The sequence below is a fragment of the Podarcis raffonei genome, chromosome 10, assembly GCF_027172205.1.
Source record: "Podarcis raffonei isolate rPodRaf1 chromosome 10, rPodRaf1.pri, whole genome shotgun sequence".
In the NCBI taxonomy this organism is placed as follows: Eukaryota; Metazoa; Chordata; class Lepidosauria; order Squamata; family Lacertidae; genus Podarcis; species Podarcis raffonei.
Window position 1 is genome coordinate 72910654 of NC_070611.1, and position 19776 is coordinate 72930429.

At 48.0% G+C, this 19776-nt stretch overlaps 1 protein-coding gene across 1 annotated transcript in view; it reads right to left on the minus strand.

The window, feature by feature from the left end:
- The window catches only part of KCP (kielin cysteine rich BMP regulator), a 99118-nt gene that overhangs the window by 76306 nt on the left and 3036 nt on the right, over positions 1–19776 (minus strand). Inside the window, exons 2-7 of the mRNA XM_053404655.1 lie at positions 15119–15675; positions 14027–14099; positions 5931–6199; positions 4820–5003; positions 3054–3121; positions 762–932 (exon numbers count right to left, since the gene is read on the minus strand). Of these exons, the coding sequence (XP_053260630.1) occupies positions 762–932; positions 3054–3121; positions 4820–5003; positions 5931–6199; positions 14027–14099; positions 15119–15675 (1322 nt within the window). The remainder of the gene's footprint in view (positions 1–761; positions 933–3053; positions 3122–4819; positions 5004–5930; positions 6200–14026; positions 14100–15118; positions 15676–19776) is intronic.

The following is a 19776-nucleotide window of genomic DNA, read 5'->3' on the forward strand; positions in this document are numbered from 1 at the left end:
GTGATATTTTACTGTATTTTTGGTTTCTATGGAAGCCGCCCAGAGTGGCTGGGGAGGCCCAGCCAGATGGGCAGGGTATAAATAATAAATTATTATTATTACTATTATTATTATTATTATTATTATTATTATTAATTGGTTTGAGTCCTACTCTCCAGAGAAGGAGAAAACAAGCTTGCTCCATTTTCCATGTTAAAGCCCTTGAGATATTTGAAGATGACTCTCATATCTCAGTCTCCTTTTCAAGGCTATACATACCCACACTCCTTCAACCGTTCCTCATCAGGCTTAGCTTCCAGGCCATTGATCATCTTGGTTGTCCTCCTCTGCACACCTTCCAACTTGTCAACTTCCTTCTTAAATTGTGGTGCCCAGAACTGGACACAGCATTCCAGGTGTGGTCTGACCAAGGCAGAATAGAGCGGGACTATGACTTCCCTTGATCCAGACACTAGACTTCTGTTGATGCAGCCTAGAATAGCATTGGCCTTTTTTGCTCCTGCATCACACGGCGGACTCATGTTCAGATTGTGGTCCACCAAGACCCCCAGATCCTTTCCAGATGTACTGGGCTTCAGGCACAATTGCTCATGATGGCTGGCATTGCCCGCTGCCTCCTGCCACAGACTGGCCCTAGCCCTAGCCCTGAACCTGATCTGGAGGAATGGGGTTTGATACAGGTGCTAAATCTGTTCAGCATCTTTCTTTCTTGCTGGCACCCCTTGGCACTGACCCATCAGCCCCCCCTCCTCCGTGCTCACCTGGCAGATGCAATGCCTGCATGGCTCCTCCAGGTATCTCTGCCCATCCTTCAGGAGGTGCCCTTTGTAGAAGCAACCTCCACACACTGGGCAACACTTCCCCTGAGGGGTTGCTGGGTGCTGGCATGGAGCAGGGGAGCAGTCCTCTCTCTTGCAGGACACTTTGCCATCCTAGGTGGAGAAGGCACAGCGTTACTGGACAGTGAAAGCACGCACGATGCCCAAAGCGATGATTCTATTATTATTATTATTATTATTATTATTATTATTATTATTATTATTATTGTCAATTATATACATTTCAATAACTTTATGGCCCTTTTAACATTTCAAAACTTGTCTTCCTTCCCCCCTCTTTCTGCGGTTCCTTAAATTTATTTTTAATATTTTCTGCATATCCAAATTAACCTAATTTGCTCATTTATTCATCTACTTTCAATATGAAACTGCAGGTTATTACAATAATCCTGCCAATGTTCTTATCCGTTTACAGTTTATCTGTAAATCTTCAATAAACCATTTCCATTCTTTTATATAAAAAAATTTGTTCTCTTGATTTCTTATTCTTCCGGTAAGTTTCGCCATTTCTGCATATCCCATAAGTTTTTGTATCCATTCTTATTTTGCAGGAACATCTTCTTCTTTCCATTTTTGGGAAAGTAACATTCTTGCCTCTTTGGTCATATACATCAATAAGTTTCTATACAGTTAAGGTAGTTCTTCCCCTATAATTCACAAAGGAAAGCTTCTGGGTTTGTTTGTTTGTTTGTTTGTTTACAAAAGTTATTTTATTTTAATTTTTTATGGATTTTTCAATTTTAAGAATTTTATAACATCGTCATATAACATCATTATATCATTCGCCCTGCCAAGCTCTTAATTTCCCTCCCTCCGTCTTTCTGGTTTTCTTATATTGCATTTTTATTTCCACACTTTTTTTTTAACATCTCCATTCTATATCTGTCTTATATTATTAAACACTTTAATCACCAATAGAATGTCCCTTCTTTGAAACGTTGTGAGTTTTATCTCAGTCCTGCTAGTGTCTTTATACTGTATGTGTACAATGATTCTCTATATATAATATAAATTTACTCCATTCTCTCTGGAACACTTAGTCGCTCTGGTTCTGGATTCTTCATTCATTCATTCATTCATTCATTCAATCATTCATTCAATCATTCATTCATTCATTCATTCAGTCAGTCAATCAATCATTCTCAATCATTCATTCATTCAATCAGTCAATCAATCAATCAATCAATCAATCAATCATTCAATCATTCTCATTCATTCATTCATTCAATCATTCATTCATTCATTCAATAGCACCTTCAACAATTGACTTATACTTTTCTATCTGGACAATGTCCTCCTGTGATGCTTACCTGACACCCTCACATTAGTGCCTTCTGTAGGGGCACACCTGGGCTATGGCACAGATGTGAGGGTCCCCTAGTCCAATGTGGGGGTAGCACCGCCTAATGGGCGGAGGGATTCCCTAATGGCGATTCGCCACCATGGCTCACAGTGGAATCAAGGGGCTCTCGTGCCAACAGGCACCAGAAAGAGGCAAGGCAGATCCTTGTGGGGTTGGGTGTGAAATAAAAAAAATTAAGGTCTTATATAAAAGATTCATATCTGCATATATAAACCCCGTCTGAAACCCCACAGAAAAAGTCCCGAAACCATCTTGTCCCTCCCAAATTGACCTCAAATATTTCTCTGCAAGGTTGAAGGAAAATGGAAAAGCCTCCCCATTGTCTTTTCCTTCACAAATCCTGTCTTAAGGGTATGTCTGTGTATGAATAGGGTGAGCCTGTGACCTGGCTCAGGAACTAAGTATTTATCATTACAAAAGACTGGCCAGGCTCCCCAAGCAATCCAGTCAAGTGACCATTAACAGGTAACCTGCCAGACAGGAGGTAAACAATGCACTCAGATTTCTGTTGTAGACCGCCTTTTCTGTGATGTATGTATGATGTATGGAGGGGTGGTCTTGGACTCCAGGGTGGGCAATTTAAAATGTCTATATAAAGGCAGGCACACCTTTGTTTGGGGTCCTCCTCCTTTCCTGTGTGTGAAGGGGGCACCCTGTTGCAACAGATCAATAAAGATCAGACTTACTGGCTGCTTTGCTTCTCAATATTCTCTGGTTGGCCTCTGTTATTTTTTCCGACCGATGAAGAACCTACAAAGGACTCTATAAGGGCTCTTGTGTTCCCCATAAGCGAAGAATGGCATATTTTTGTTTATTACAGGTGTCATCCTGCCAAGAGCACCCCTTCTCACCTCACAGCGGCAGGTCCAGCACGGCTCGGGGCTCCAGTTCTCGCCTTCCTTCCGGCCGTCAGCACAGCCTGCAAAGTGGGGAGGGGGGGGGAGAAGGTCAGCACTGAAGAGAAACTGCACCTGTTGAACTTCTTCCTGTGGCAAAGCTGTCAGCAATGATGGAATCATAGGATCACAGTTGGGAGGGACCTTTGGGGTCATCTAGTCCAACCCCCTGAAATTCAGGAATCTCATGCATGACAGATGGCTTTCCAAACTCTGCTTAAAGAACTCCTAGGGAGGAGAACCCACAACCTGTCAAGGGAGACCATTCCCCTGTCAAACGGCTCTTCCTGTCAGAAAGTTTTTCCTAATATTTAGTTGGAATCTCTTGTAACTTGAAGCCTTCTGCCGGTTCCCTCGCTGCGAGAAGTGAGGTTACAGGGAACCAGGCAGAGGGCCTTCTCGGTGGTGGCTCCCTCGCTGTGGAACGCCCTCCCACCAGATGTCAAGGCAATAAACAACTATTTTACTTTTAAAAGTCAACTGAAGGCGGCCCTATTTAGGGAAGTTTTTAATGTCTGATGCTGTATTGTTTTTAATATTTGGTTGGAAGCAGTCCAGAGTGGCTGGACTCAGAGACTTTACGATGTCGAATTACAACAAGAAGACGCCCTACTCCCGGAGACGTATAGATGTTTAAAAGCTTGGCCTAATTTTGCAACTGCCCCTTACTTAACTAACATCACTAACGAAGCTTATAGATGGGCTTTCTCTAGAGCCCGCTTTGAGACAATGCCCTCAGCAGTGCTGTACGGCAAATTCACGCGGGTACCAATGCATGCGCGCCTCTGCCCCTGTATGTCTAATAAGGTAGAATCTGTCACACACATCCTTCTATTTTGCGAATTTTATAGTGAAGAGCGAGTTCAACTTATTTTGCCGCTTTTATCAAAATTTATACCCCTACAACATTATTTGGAATCCTCCCCCGAAATTCTACGAAAATACCTTCTGGAAGATTCCTCAAGCTCAATATCATATGAGGTGGCCAAATTTTGCACTTTAGTAATCAGGAACCGTAAATCTCTTCTGTTGAATGGCACACTGCGAAGTTCCCTTGTGTAATCCTTTTTTCTTTTTTCTTTTCTGATGTTGTTGTTGATTTCTTTTTGTTTGATCTTGTGGTGTTTAGTGTCACTGGCTTTTGCCGTAATAAAACTTGGTGGTAATATTTGGTTGGAAGCTGCCCAGAGTGGCTGGGAAAACCCAGCCAGATGGGTGGGGTATTATTATTAATAATAATAATACTAATACTACTACTACCACTACTACTACTACTACTACTACTACTACTACTAATAATAATAATCATAATAGGACAATCGGGACTTCAAAGATTGGGAACTTTTTACAGACTATTTTCAAAAACAACAACAAAATGATTTGGACTCCGTGGCAGGTTTTTAATAAACACCCACAAATTTATTAGTAGAATATAGGACAGATGACGTGGTGATATGTACAGTTTTCTACATGCAGAGAACAATACGTGCAAACAGATCAGAGAAGGGAGCTGAGCGAAATCTTGGGTTGGGCGGGGAGAGGGAGGGATGGGGGATAATATTAGGGGGGGAAATAAATGTAATTGATTATTTGAATAATTTGGTTGAAATTTGAAATTCTTTAATAAAAATATATAATAATAATAATAATAATAATAATAATAATAATAATAATAACCCAAGCTGCATGTAATAATAATCCAAACCCTTGCACGTACTCACCCAGACAGCGAGGCCGGTCGTGGCGCAGTGAGCACTCTGCTTTGCCATGCGCACACACGCAAGTGGTGCACAGATCTTGATCCCAGGAAGTGCCGTCCTCATAGCGCTGCCCTTCCCAGAGGCATGCTGGTCGCCGACACTCACAGTCCTCCAGGGACTTCACGCGGCCCAGCAGGTCCGAATTCTGGGGAGGGAAAGACGTGGAACTCTGTGGGTGACTGGAGGGGTTACTCTGGATCCTAACAGGGGAGGAGGAGGTCCGAAGAACCAGGATCTGTCTCTCCCCCCCCCCCATGAAAGAATCACATTTGATATTCAGGACTGAACCTGAAATTATGGAAATCGCGCTTCGCATCTGCGCAGATACAGTGTTTAAGATTGGCGCTGTTTTCATGTTGTGAACGGGCCTCCGGAACGGATGCCGTTTGCAACCAGAGGTACCACTATATTTGCAGTGCCTGGGTTTTATTTATTTATTAAAGATTTTCTTGATTTACAAAAGTGTGTGCAATGTCTCTCTCTCGTATTCCCCCCCCCATGTAACATTTTTACAAATCAGTTTCATTTGTTGAGACATTAGGAAGAAAAGGGGAAAGAGGTGGAGGGGTGATGTACCGTATTTTTTGCTCTATAAGACTCACTTTATCCCTCCTAAAAAGTAAGGGGAAATGTGTGTGCGTCTTATGGAGCGAGTGCAGGCTGCGCAGCTATCCCAGAAGCCAGAACAGCAAGAGGGATTGCTGCTTTCACTGCGCAGCGATCCCACTTGCTGTTCTGGCTTATGAGATTCAGAATATTTTTTTCTTGTTTTCCTACTCCAAAAACTAGGTGCGTCATGTGGTCTGGTGCATCTTATAGAGCGAAAAATACAGTATTTGTGGTTATTTATGGTTACTGTTGCTTTTCTTATTGTTCCCTTTGTGAATGATGCCATGGCCTTTGGCTAGCGCAATAAAGTTTATGATGATGGTGGTGGTGATGATGATGAATGGACATATGGCAAAAATGCTGCTGTCACAAGATTCCTGTGGAGCTGGGGTTAGACTAGATGACCCCTGGGTCCACCCCCGAACTCTAAAATTCTGCGTGGTGGGATCTGAGCTTCCCTCACCTGCTCTTTAACCATGTCCAGCATTGTCCCCAGCCCGTCGACCAGCTCCTCCAGCCGCCGTATCCTCTCCTCTGCGCTGGCTGCGCTGGATCTCGCTGGTCCCGGCGGTGGGAAGTCAGACTCACTTGGCTCCCGCTGGTAGTGGCGGATGTCCGTCAAGGCCGGTGGCTCAAGGGGTGGCGGAGAGTCCAGCTCAGGCAGGTGCTCGTCTGGTAGGTCCAGGTAGCGCTCCTCAGCTGTGGTGTAGGACAGAGGGAGGAGGTCTGGCTCTGCAGGTCAGTGAAAGGGAGAGAAAAGGAGGCAACCAGAATGGTCAAGGGGGTGGAGTGACAGATGATCTATTGCTTCTGCAAGGGTAACATTTGGTACTAGGCCCAGTGCCCAGGACCATGTGAAATAAATTAAACTGAAAACTGTGCTTTGAGTCCTCAGGATTGCAGATACAGTGGTACCTCGGGATGCGTACGGGATCCATTCCGGAGCCCCGTTCGCATCCAGAAGCAAACGTAACTAGCGATGGCACGTCTGCGCACACTCGCGTCACTCTTCGCCGCTTCTGCGCATGAGCGTGACGTCATTTTGAGCATCTGCGCATGCGTGAGCAGCGAAACCCGGAAGTAATGAGGGTGAAAGAGGAGAGCGCAAAATATGGTCTGAAGCTCAACATAAAACCCCCCCGAAGATCATGGCCACTGGGCCCATCATCTCCTGGCAAGTAGAAGGGGAAGAAATGGTGAAGAAGGGGGAGAAGTGAGAGATTTTACTTCTTTGGGCTCCATGATCACTGCAGATGGTGACAGCAGCCACAAAATTAAAAGACGCCTGCTTCTTGGGAGAAAAGCAATGACAAACCTAGACAGCATCTTAAAAAGAAGACATCACCTTGCCAACAAAGGTCCGTATAGTTCAAGCTATGGTTTTCCCAGTAGTGATGTATGGAAGTGAGAGCTGGACCACAAAGAAGGCTGATCGCCGAAGAATGGATGCTTTTGAATTCTGGTGCTGGAGGAAACTCTTGAGAGTCCCATGGACTGCAAGAAGATCAAACCTCTCCATTCTGAAGGAAATCAGCCCTGAGAGCTCACTGGAAGGACAGATCCTGAAGGACAGATCCTGAAGCTGAGGCTCCAAGACTTTGGCCACCTCATGAGAAGAGAAGAATCCCTGGAAAAGACCCTGATGTTAGGAAAGATGGAGGGCACAAGGAGAAGGGGACGACAGAGGACGAGATGGTGGGACAGTGTTCTCGAAGCTACAAACATGAGTTTGACCAAACTGCGGGAGGCAGTGGAAGACAGGAGTGCCTGGCGTGCTCTGGTCCAGGGGGTCACGAAGAGTCGCACACACTAAACGACTCAAAAACAACCTTTTTTACAACTCAATCCATACTCAGGCCCCCAGCTGTACCAGGACAAATCAGATAACATCTCATCCTGCTTACAGTCAAGATGTAATTGACTCACACCTCTAGAGACAGGTAAAGGTAAAGGGACCCCTGACCATTAGGTCCAGTCGTGGCCGACTCTGGGGTTGTGGCGCTCATCTCACTTTATTGGCCGAGGGAGCCGGCATACAGCTTCCGGGTCATGTGGCCAGCATGACTAAGCCGCTTCGGGCGAACCAGAACAGCACACGGAAACGCCGTTTACCTTCCCGCCAGAGTGGTACCTATTTATCTACTTGCACTTTGACGTGCTTTAGAACTGCTAGGTTGGCAGGAGCAGGGACTGAGCAACAGGAGCTCAGCCCGTCGTGGGGATTCTAACCGCCGACCTTCTGATTGGCAAGTCCTAGGCTCAGTGGTTTAACCCACAGCGCCACCCACGTCCCTCTAGAGACAGGTAGCTTTACGTTTAAAGAGACCAAACACCCATTCCCCGGAAGGCTACAGTTTTATCTCTCCCACAATGCCTCACTCCTGCGTGAACCGAGTTTGACATACCAGGATTTCCCAACTTCACTACAGCCCTCCTCCCCTATGCCAGGTGTAATTTTACGAGCTTTTGCCATACTGTTTCTTGGCTTTTCTCAAAGCTAAAAAGTCCCAAAAGCAGCATCCCTTTGATCGCTTGACTTGCCCTCCGAAACCTTAAATTAAAAGGAAAAAGGAAAAGGAAGAAAGCTTCTCGTCCGGCCTCCCGCTGTCCCTCCATCTCCGGCGGGACTCCAGCCCCCTCCTCACAGCCTGACCTCCATCTTGCGCAAGGACCCCCTGAACCACCACCAGCAGCTTGGATCAGGGGGCACCCGGCAGGGTTGTGAAGCCTCGACCCCTCCCTCCCGGGGGCCTAGCGGGGTGTGTGCGTGTGGGCCCAGGCGCTGAGCAATTCCTCCTGCCCAACTGACCCTTCCAGGGGGGCTGGAGGCCAGAAGCGCTTAATGAACAGAAGGGGGCAAGTTGGGGGCAGCCAGAACCGAGATGCTCATTAGATGCATGGATGGCTCAGGGTTGGCCTTGCCAGCAGCTGGGAGGAGGGGAAAGGAGTGGGAGAGTGCAGGAATTGTGGCCAGAAAAAGGACGGAGAGGTCAGGAGGAGATGTAGGCAATGCACAGGGCAGGGATGGCCATAGGTGCCAACTCCCTGGGGCCCTGGGAGCCTGAGCACCCACAAGATTCATAATAATAATAATAATAATAATAATAATAATAATAATAATAATAGAACAATGGGGGTGCAGATGCTCCTTCGGATATACTGGACTGAGGCTGTTTAGGGCTCTAAAGGTCAGCACCAACACACTGAATCATGCTTGGAAACGTCCTGGGAACCAATGTAGGTCTTTTGAGACTGGTGTTATATGGTCTCAGCGGCTGCTCCCAGTCTAGCTGCCGCATTCCGGATTAGTTGTAGTTTTCAGGTCACCTTCAAAGGTAGCTCCACATGGAGCACATTGCAGTAGTCCAAGCGGGAGATAACTAGAGCATGCACCACTCTGGCGAGACAGTCTGTGGGCAGGGAGGGTCTCAGCCTACGTACCAGATGGAGCTGGCAGACAGCTGCCCTGGACACAGGATTGACCTGCGCCTCCATGGACAGCTGTGAGTCCAAAATGAGCACTGGTCCTTCAGGGACACAGTTGCCCCATTCAGGACCAGAGAGTCCTCCACACCTGCCCACCTCCTGTCCCACAAAAACAGTACTTCTGTCTTGTCAGGATTCAACCTCAATCTGTTAGCCGCCATCCATCCTCCCTCCAGAATAGCATGCTGTGAACTTCAAATCGCTCTTCCAGATTTCCCTCCAGAGATTCAAATCTATATTACATCGTTACATCTCTAGCATTTATCTGATTCGGACTTTTTAGCATGTCTACTCCGAGTTAAAAACTTGTCCCTATCCCCTTTTTCCTTGCTGTGCATCACTTTATAGTCCTCAATCTGTTTCTGTCCTGCAAGTTAGGTCTCCCCCAGGAGACCTAAAAGATGAGGATGGATTTATTTGGGGCCTCCTATGCAAATTCACTACTTTGGTTTCCCCAAAACTTCTGGAAGAATTCCCCAAGTTGTCGACCCACGCTGCAAAGCTGTTCATGCATGAGACCGGATCGTGTCATCGTCAAGCACACAAAGGCAGCGCTGACCTCTCCTTCTCAGTGTGGAAATGGCATCGTTAATGTAAAAATTGCAAACGGGACCCAGAGATTTTTTTAAAAAAGCTGTACACAGAGAGCCTCCGCATTTCCTGCTGTATCTATGAACCGAGTGCTTCGGGGTAAATATAGCATCTGTGGCTGAAAAGGCCTGATCTGATGTCTGCCTTTTCCCCAGAGAGGAAGTTATGTATCTAAGCTCAGGCTTCTCATCTGCCAGGGAAATATTAGGCAAATCGTTTAGTTAGAACAGCTGTTCTTCAGCTAATAAGTCTGTAGCTGGGCTGGCTGCTGTTAGGCTTCCTGTAAAAAAGGAAGACCAAGGAAGACCGGCCAGAAAATGTTGCTTTCTGGCAGGGATGGGGGACCTGCGTAGTCGCGACTGATGGGAATCGAACTGGCAAATGGCAAGGATATCTCCGGAGAGCCCCAGGTTCCTTGTCCCTGTGGAATGGAGTGCTCCTCTGCAGGGTTCCAGCCAGCCATGCCCTCTTAGAATAGTAGGGTTGGATGGGACCCTGAGGGACATCTAGTCCAACCCGCTGCGATGCAGGAATCTCAGCTAAATCATCTCTGACAGATGGCCATCCAACCTCTGCTTAAAAACCTCCAAGGAAGGAGGAGAGTCCACCAGCTCCAGGGGGAGTTCGTTCCGCTGCTGAGCAGCTCTTACTGTCAGAAAGTTTTTCCGACTGTTCAGACAGAATCTCCTTTCTTGCAACTTGAAGCCATGGGTTCGAGTCCAGCCCTCCAGAGCAGGAGAAAAACAAGCTTGCTCCCTCTTCCATGAGATATTTGAAGATGGCTCTCATATCTCCTCTCAGTCTCCTCTTTTCCAGGCTAAACATACCCAGCACCTTCAACCCTTCCTCATCAGGTTTAGTTTCCAGACCCTTGATCATCTTGGTCGCCCTTCTCTGCACACCTTCCAGCTTGTCAACATCCTTCTTAAATTGTGGTGCCCAGCACTGGACACAGGATTCCAGGTGTGGTCTGACCAACAGGGCCTTGCAGAGCCAGGCAGAGGCCCGGGCCAGGTAGATAATGTGCCCCTCCTTTTTCACCCTGGGGATAACTGAAGTCTTATAAATGGGTAAAGGGGTAAAGGGGACCCCTGACCATTAGGTCCAGTCGTGACCCACTCTGGGGTTGCGGCGCTCATCTTGCTTTATTGGCCGAGGGAGCCGGCGTACAGCTTCCGGGTCATGTGGCCAGCATGACTAAGCCGCTTCTGGCGAACCAGAGCAGCACACGGAAATGCCGTTTACCTTCCCACCAGAGTGGTACCTATTTATCTACTTGCACTTTGACGTGCTTTTGAACTGCTAGGTTGGCAGGAGCAGGGACTGAGCAACGGGAGCTCACCCTGTTGCGGGGATTCGAACCGCCGACCTTCTGATCGGCAAGTCCTAGGCTCTTTGGTTTAACCCACAGCGCCACCCGCGTTCCTATAAATAAATAAGTATATAAATAATTTTCACAAAAGTTATGCTGACAAATAATTTTATTTCAAGGCTTGAGCCGTCTCTGCATATAAAGACAAAATGGAAAATATAGATAAATATGCTGACCGAGGTCCCCTTTGGAATCGTAGGCCTGGGCCAAGTGGCCCATATGCCCCCCCCCTCTGTCTGGGCCTGCTGACCAAGGCAGAATGGAGCGGGACTATGACTTCCCTTGATCCAGACACTAGACTTCTGTTGATGCAGCCTAGAACAGCATTTACTTTTTTTTTATGCTGCATCACACTGTGGACTCATGTTCAGCTTGTGGTCCACCAAGACCCTCAGATCCTTTTCCCATGTCCTGCTAGTGAGTCAGGTGTCCCCCATCGTGTACTTCTGCATCTGGTTCTTCTTGCCTAACTAAAACATCCCAAATGCTGCAGCTTTTGTTCACGGGAGATTCGCTCCACACACCACCTGATCATTCGTTGTGCCCTTTCTTTATCTTTTCCCACCTCCACAATATCCTTTCGCAAGGCGTCGAGGCGACAGAGCTCTTTAAGAAACTCAACTTTCCGGCGTGAGCTCGAACGCTGCTTGCAAAACAACGACCTGTTTTTGTGCTCCAAGATGTTCAGATTCTACGGTCCTCCCTCGAGGATTTACGCCGCTCAACCTCATTTCTCAGAAACCTCGTACTCTTTGCCCTATGACCTCTTTGGGGCAGCGGTGGGAGGGGGGAATTAATTGGCCAATTACCTGAAAAGAGGCTTCTGAAGGGTCATCAGACTGAGCCTGCCAAAACATTTTGACCTTTGACTGCAGACTGGCAGTGGCTGCGGAGCTAAAATTCAGACGGCTTTGCGGGATTTCTGGTTTGAGCATTGTGTTCCAGAAGCTGCAGAGATCTGTGGGGGGCTGGTTTCACTCCCCCCCTCCTCCTCCCTACATTTCCCAAGCATTTGAGAAGCTGCCCCCTGGAAAAGGGCACTGGGGACCTCTGAAGTCTTTGTCCAAACAGAGAAGGAAAGAAAGAAGGGCGCCTTGCAGGTGTCTAGAGGAGGGGAAATCACTGATTTATAGAGTTGGAATGCACCCAAAGGTCATCTAGTCCAACCCCCTGAAATGCAGACGCGGGTGGCACTGTGGGTTAAACCACAGAGCCTAGCACTTGCCAATCAGAAGGTCGGCGGTTCGAATCCCTGCGACGGGGTGAGCTCCCGTTGCTCTCTCCCAGCTCCTGCCAACCTAGCAGTTCGAAAGCACGTCAAAGTGCAAGTAGATAAATAGGTACCACTCTGGCGGGAAGGTAAATGGCATTTCTGTGCGTTGCTCTGGTTCGCCAGAAGCGGCTTAGTCATGCTGGCCACATGACCCGGAAGCTGTACGCCGGCTCCCTCAGCCAGTAAAGCGAGATGAGCGCCACAACCCCAGAGTCGGTCACGACTGGACCTAATGGTCAGGGGTCCCTTTACCTTTACCTTTAATGTATTAAGAGAAAATTTGATGCTAATGATGTGCAGATAGTATTTAACACCAGTGAACCTAGCAAAAATGTATCATACTCATGATAATAAATGCTGGAAATGTAAGGAAAAAGAAGGAACCTTTTACCACATGTGGTGGACGTGCCCCAAGGTAAAATACTTCTGGGAAAGGATTTATAATGAACTGAATAAAGTGTTGAAAAACATATTTATTAAGAAACCAGAAGCCTTTTTACCTGGTAGAGTGGGGGGAGAAATCCCCAAAAAGGATGTTACTTTTTTTCTGTATGCCACAACAGCTGCGAGAACATTACTAGCGAAGAATTGGAAGAAACAAGATTTACCAGCAATCGAAGAATGGCAGATGAAGATGATGGACTATATGCAAATTGACGAACTGACCGGGAGACTCTGAGACCAGAGAGAAGAGACGGTGGAAAAAGACTGGAAGAAGTTTAAAGAATATTTGAAAAAATATGTTAATATTTAAATCTTAGAACAGCTTTGGAAGTGGATATAAGCTGTAGGGTTAGAAGCAGAAGATAGTGTATTTTAAAATAGTATTATTTGTAAGTGATAAAATGTGAAGATTTTTATGGTAAAAGTAAGTGTGATTTAAAAATGGTTAAAAATTATGATATATGAAACTGTTAAAGATGAAGTAAAATGAAAATCAGATAGGAGGGTCTTGGGGAAGCTCACCTAACAATGTTCAGAAAAAATAAGGATAAGACAAGAATTTGTTTGTATTGTTGATTTGTATTATAAAAGGAATAAAAAAAATTTTGGGGGGGGAGAAAGAAAAAAGAAAACAGGATGTTGGACTCGATGGGCCATTGACCTGCGCTAGCAACCGCTTCTCGTGTCCTTAACAGCTATAATACTTAGCGCAAAAAATAAATGGATCATTTGCAAAGCCCCAGAGAGAGATCTCTCCAACACGCCATTCGCTTGGCTCGGGAACAGAGAAAAACGTCAAGCCCTTTGTCACCTCCCTCCAGACAGATCGCCCCCCACTCCTTTCCCACTCTGTTCCAGATGTCAGCCTCCTCCTCTCTCAACAGCTGGAGCCCTTCCAAGGCCCACGAATTGTACCCGCCCAGGACAGGGAACATCTGGCGCGGCTGATTCCTGCTCTTTGCACAGATGTTGAAGGCTTGACATGGCGAGAACGTTCCCAAAGTCAGCGGATTGCTTTGATGTCTTATTTCTTTGCTTCCCCATTCCCACCAACTCCATTCCGAGCGGATGAAGAATGATAAAATTGTAGAGATGGAAGGGATCACCCGCCCCGGGTCATCTAGTTCAACCCCCCCTGCAATGCAGGAATCTGAGTTTAAAAACCACCTTTTGGTCTTCTCATTTCCAGGCTAAACATACCCAGCTCCCAGATGTTCTGGACTACGAGTCCAGACGTGCTTCCATCAGCCACCATTTCATACAACTCTGTTCTGCACTGGGCTGATGGGAGTTGTAGTCCAAAAGGCCTGGAGTGTGGCAGGTTGGCCAAGGGCGTCTCAGCCAACGCCTGCGCAGACAAACCGGGATGCCACCCAATGCCCCCAGCTCTTACCTGGCAGGTTCTCGCAGTGCCAGGGACGGTGGGGGAAGCCACTGGGCGAAATCTCTGCTGTCTGCCAGTAGCCCTGCAAAATGAAAAGAAATAAAATAAAATAAAATGCCTTGTGGGGGTATGAATTGAGAAAGAAGTGGTTTTGTTAAAATCAAGCACCAGAATTATAGAACCTGTTTTGGGGGGACAGGGGGTGGGTGGGTATGGGGGACTCCCTGGTCTTGAATGGGGCAACTGTGCCCCTGAAGGACCAGGTGTGCAGCCTGGGAGTCATTTTAGACTCACAGCTGTCCATGGAGGCGCAGGTCAGTTCTGTGTCCAGGGCGGCTGTGTCCCAGCTCCATCTGGTACGCAGGATGAGACCCTTGCTGCCCGCAGACTGTCTCGCCAGAGTGGTGCATGCTCTGGTTATCTCTCACTTGGATTACTGCAATGCACTCTATGTAGGGCTACCTTTGAAGGTGACCCGGAAACTACAACTAATCCGGAATGTGGCAGCTAGAAGGTTGACTGCCGAGACCACATAACCCTGGTCTTGAAAGACCTGCACTGGCTCCCAGTACGTTTCCGAGCACAATTCAAAGTGTTGGTACTTTAAAGTCCTAAATGGCCTCGATCCAATATATCTGAAGGAGCGTCTCCAACCCCATCATTCTGCCCAGACACTGAGGTCCAGCTCTGAGGGCCTTCTGGCAGTTCCCCCACAAGTTACAGGGAACCAGGCACAGGGCCTTCTCGGTAGTGGCACCTGCCCTGTGGAACACCCTCCCACCAGATGTCAAAGAGAAAAACAACTATCAGACTTTTAGAAGACATCTGAAGGCAGCCCTCTTTAGGGAAGCTTTTAATGTTTAATAGGTTATTGCATTTTAGTGTTCTGTTGGAAGCCGCCCAGAGTGGCTGAGGAAACCCAGCCAGATGGGCGGGGTATAAATAATAAATGATGATGATGATGATGATGATGATGATGATGATGATGATGAAAACTTAATAAAAATATTTTTGAAAAGAGAGAGATCCAGCAGAACTAGGAAACAGCTTTCACCCGGTTGGCAGGTACTGGCATTTGGGAACATCACGTTGCCAACTTACCAGGAACTTGCTGGCCTTGTCTCCTTCCAAACTGGCAAAGGTGACCTGCAGGTCCAGGGGCAGGATGAGGCTCAGCACCTCCTCGCCGCCGCCTTTCTCGAAGACGACGGGCTCCTGGCAGTCGACAAAGAGTGAGATGCGTTGTGGCTCCAGATGGAGGGCCAGCCGTACCCAGAGACCGTGGGCAAAGGGGTTGCTCCCGGGGAAGACCAAGGAGGCCGGCTCCATGTTGTGGACGGCGCGGTAGTCGAGGCGCAGCTGGCCGGACCGGGCGCTGGACACCAGCTGCAGAAGGGGGCGCCCGTCCCGCTTGGTGGCAGCCGGCGAGACCAGGGAGACAAGGGTCCCTTCCGAGGCGCGGCTCTGGCGGGCCACAAAGTGGAAGCCGAGGGCTGCTTGAACCGTGGACAGCAGGTAGACGGAATAGTCCCAGGGGAGAGTCAGGTGGGGCACCCGCTGGCGGAACTTCCAGGCCGGCACGCCCAGATCGGGACCCTTGGCCTTGGTGACCCCCACGACAGAGCGGGTGACGTTGAGGGCCTCCAGCAGGTCAATGACTGCAAAAATAAAAAGAGAGAGGGAGAGAAATGAGGTGGAGGAGGAAGATTTAATATCTATTTATCTATTCCTTTATTTTTCAAATCTATTTTATTAGATTTCCACAAATGCCGTATAAAATTCCAATACATGATCAGGTCCTGTATCCATAAAGGAGCGTCTCCACCCCCATCATTCAGCCCGGACACTGAGGTCCAGCTCCGAGGGCCTTCTGGTAGTTCCCTCATTGCGAGAAGCGAGGTTACAGGGAACCAGGCAGAGGGCCTTCTCGGTGGTGGCCCCCGCCCTGTGGAACACATTCCCACCAGATGTCAAGGAAATAAACAACTACCTGACGTGTAGAAGACATCTGAAGGCAGCCCTGTTTAGGGAAGTTTTTAAGGTCTGACGCTGTATTGTATTTAATATTTGGTTGGAAGCCGCCCAGAGTGGCTGGGGAAACCCAGCCAGATGGGCAGGGTATAAATAAAAAATTATTATTTTAAAATTATTTTTCCATCCCTTTTCCCGTGGTATTTCCCCTCCAACCCCTTTGCTGCACCCCGTCTTCCCTCTTTGCTTCCCGATGGAAGGAGGTTAAATCCTGCAGGGCCCTGGTCTCCTGGGACAGAGCATTCCACCAGGTCGGAGCCATCACTGAGAAGGCCTTGGCCCTGGTGGAGGATAGTCTGACTTCCTCAGGGACCTCTAAACTATGGTTATTCATGGACCTTAAGGTCCTCTGCAGGGCAGACCAGGAGAGGCGGTCCCGTAGATAAAAGACAGTCCTTCTAACTCAACTGGCAGAGCACCAGACTCAGGGTCGAGGGTTTGAGTCCCATGTTTAGGCAAAAGATTCCTTCATTGCAGGAGGTGGGACTAGGTGAAACCTTGTGGTCCCTTCCAGCTCTACAACTCTATGATTCTATCATTTGTGAAGCACGTCGTTAAACTGTGGAACTCACTCTTTCAGGAGGCAGTGAAGATCACCAAATTGGATGTCTTTGAAACAGGATCAGAAGGGGCTACTTTGCTCGGAGGCAGCAATGCTTCTGACCACCAGATTTTGGAAGCCGCAAAAAACCAGAAGCCTTTTTTGCCAGGTATTTTAGGCCAAGACATACCAAAAGAAACGAGGACATTATATAAGTATGCCACTGCAAGCAGCGAAAACGTTGACTGCACAACATCAGAAGACTGGAGGAATACCAACTAAAGAACAACGGCAAGAGAAGTTGATGAACTATCCAGAACTGGCAAAAAATGACAGATTAAGAGGAAAAGACAACAGCGACTTTGAAAAAGAATGGGAACAGTTTATATTATATTTGCAGAAACAAAGGAAGTCAATAGACTTGATGGCAGGATTCAAATAAACATTCACATTATTAGTACTAGAAAATCTTTAGAAAATAGTGAAATATTATACTGTACAGTCATGTTGTTGTTGAGTCGTTTAGTTGTGTCCGCCTCTTCGTGACCCCCTGGACCAGAGCACGCCAGGCACTCCTGTCTTCCACTGCCTCCCGCAGTTTGGTCAGACTCATGTTTGTAGCTTCGAAGACACTATCCAACCATCTCGTCCTCTGTCGTCCCCTTCTCCTTGTGCCCTCCATCTTTCCCAACATCAGGGTCTTTTCCAGGGAGTCTTCTCTTCTCATGAGGTGGCCAAAGTCTTGGAGCCTCAGCTTCAGGATCTGTCCTTCCAGTGAGCACTCAGGGCTGATTTCCTTCAGAATGGAGAGGTTTGATCTTCTTGCAGTCCATGGGACTCTCAAGAGTCTCCTCCAACACCATAATTCAAAAGCATCCATTCTTTGGCGATCAGCCTTCTTTATGGTCCAGCTCTCACTTCCATACATCACTACTGGGAAAACCATAGCTTTTACTATACGGACCTTTGTTGGCAAGGTGATGTCTCTACTGTACAGTCATACCTCGGGTTAAATGTGCTTCAGGTTGAGCATTTTCAGGTTACGCTCCACGGCGACCCGGAAGTAACGGAGCACATTAATTCTCGGTTTTGCCACTCGCGCATGTGCAAACGCTCAAAATGACGTCATGCGCATGTGCGGAAGCGGCGAATCAAGACCCGCAGACGTGCTTGCACGGGTTGCGTTTGCTTCCGGGTGTGAACGGGGCTCTGGAATGGATCCTGTTCGCATCCAGAGGTACCACTGTATTTACTTTTATTTTTATGTTTTTAGGCTTGATGTTATGTTATTAATAACTTTTTCTGTTAGGAGATAGCAAAGTGGGTGAAAAGAGAAACAAACCAGAAGCGGAAGTTGGGGAAAGCCCTGGAGGGGAGGGAGAGGGGAATATATAGTGAATGTTAAGAAATTGAGATGTATGTAATGAATGAAAAAGAAAAATGAATAAATTTTTTTATTAAAAAAAACCAACAGATTTTGGAAGCTGCAGGAAAGGAGAGGGGTCTTGCGTTCGAATCCTGATTGCGCATCTGCTTGGCCACTGTGATAACAGGATGCTGGACTAGATCCATAGCTGTCAACGTTTCCGTTTTTTTAAGGGGAAATTCCCTTATTCCGAATAGGATTCCTCGCAAGAAAAGGGAAAAGTTGACAGCTATGACTAGATCCTGCAGGCCTCTTCCAATGTTCTTGTGTCCGCGCGGCAGAAACGCTTGCCACATCGCTGTGGCGCCCTGTGCGCGAGAGAGATGGTGAAGGAGACTCTCCCAAGCCAGCTGTGACATTGGGCGCACATCTGTGCATGCCCTTCGTATGTCCCTCTGCTGGATTTGCAAAAAAACCCCCCAAAGTCCAGGGCTGTCACTGTGAATCATTTGCGGGCAGATGCGTCCCCCGGCCCACATAACTTCCGTGTGCAAAAGGCGACGCTCCTTTGTCGAGAGCTCGGCCAGGACTGAGCGGTGCCTGGGCGCTTTTCCCAGAAAACCCCTCCTGATCCCAGTTTAATTAAGAACAGCTGGGGCTGCTCCAATGGAACTGGGGGGAGGCAGACTGGAATGTGGGGGGAGGAGAGAGAGCGTCTAGGCCCCGGACGCCAAGTGGCCTTTGGAATATGTGGTCAACTCTCGGTCTGGAGTTGGGTGAGTGGACTGAGAAAAGACAGAAATGAAACCCTGCCCCAGCCGCTGCCAATATTTTCGTACCTCTTTCCCCCCATTGCATTGTAAAGCTGTTTGCAGGCCACGGGAACCAGAAAAACACCATTAAGCAGTTGGTCCCTTAACTTTATGGAGACACAGGTGGCACTGTGGGTTAAACCACAGAGCCTAGGACTTGCCTATCGGAAGGTCAGCGGTTCGAATCCCCAAAACAGGGTGAGCTCCCGTTGCTCGGTCCCTGCTCCTGCCAACCTAGCAGTTCGAAAGCACCTCAAAGTGCAAGTAGATAAATAGGTACCGCTCCGGCGGGAAGGTAAACGGTGTTTCCGTGCGCTGCTCTGGTTCGCCAGAAGCGGCTTAGTCCTGCTGGCCACATGACCCGGAAGCTGTACGCCGGCTCCCTTGGCCAGTAAAGCGAGATGAGCGCCGCAACCCCAGAGTCGGCCACGACTGGACCTAATGATCAGGGGTCCCTTTACCTTGACCTTTTACCCTTATCTTTCCCGCCGCGACCTGGCCACAGTGATCCATGTGACGGTCAGCTCCAGGCTTGACTACTGTAATTCGCTCTACGCAGGGCTGCCCCGGAAACTCCCGCAATGCAGAATGCTGCAGCAAGGCTCCTCACGGGGTCCCTGCCATGGGAGTATATTCACCCAGTGCTTTACCAGTTGCACTGGCTCCCAGTGGAGTATCGGGTCAGGTTCAGGGTGTTGGTTTTGACTTTTAAAGCCCTTTGTGGCTTAGGGCCCTCGTATTTACGGGACCGCCTCTCCTGGTCTGCCCCGCAGAGGACCTTTAGGTCCATGAATAATCATAGTTTAGAGGTCCTGGGCCCTAAGGAAGTCAGATTATCCTCCCCCAGGGCCAGGGCCTTCTCAGTGATGGCTCCGACCTGGTGGACTGCTCTGTCCCACGAGACCAGGATCCTGCAGGATTTAACTTCCTTCTGCCGGGCCTGTAAGACAGAGCTATTCTGCCAGGCTGAATTTAGCCTGATCTTTTATTCCCCTTCCTTCCCTCCCCC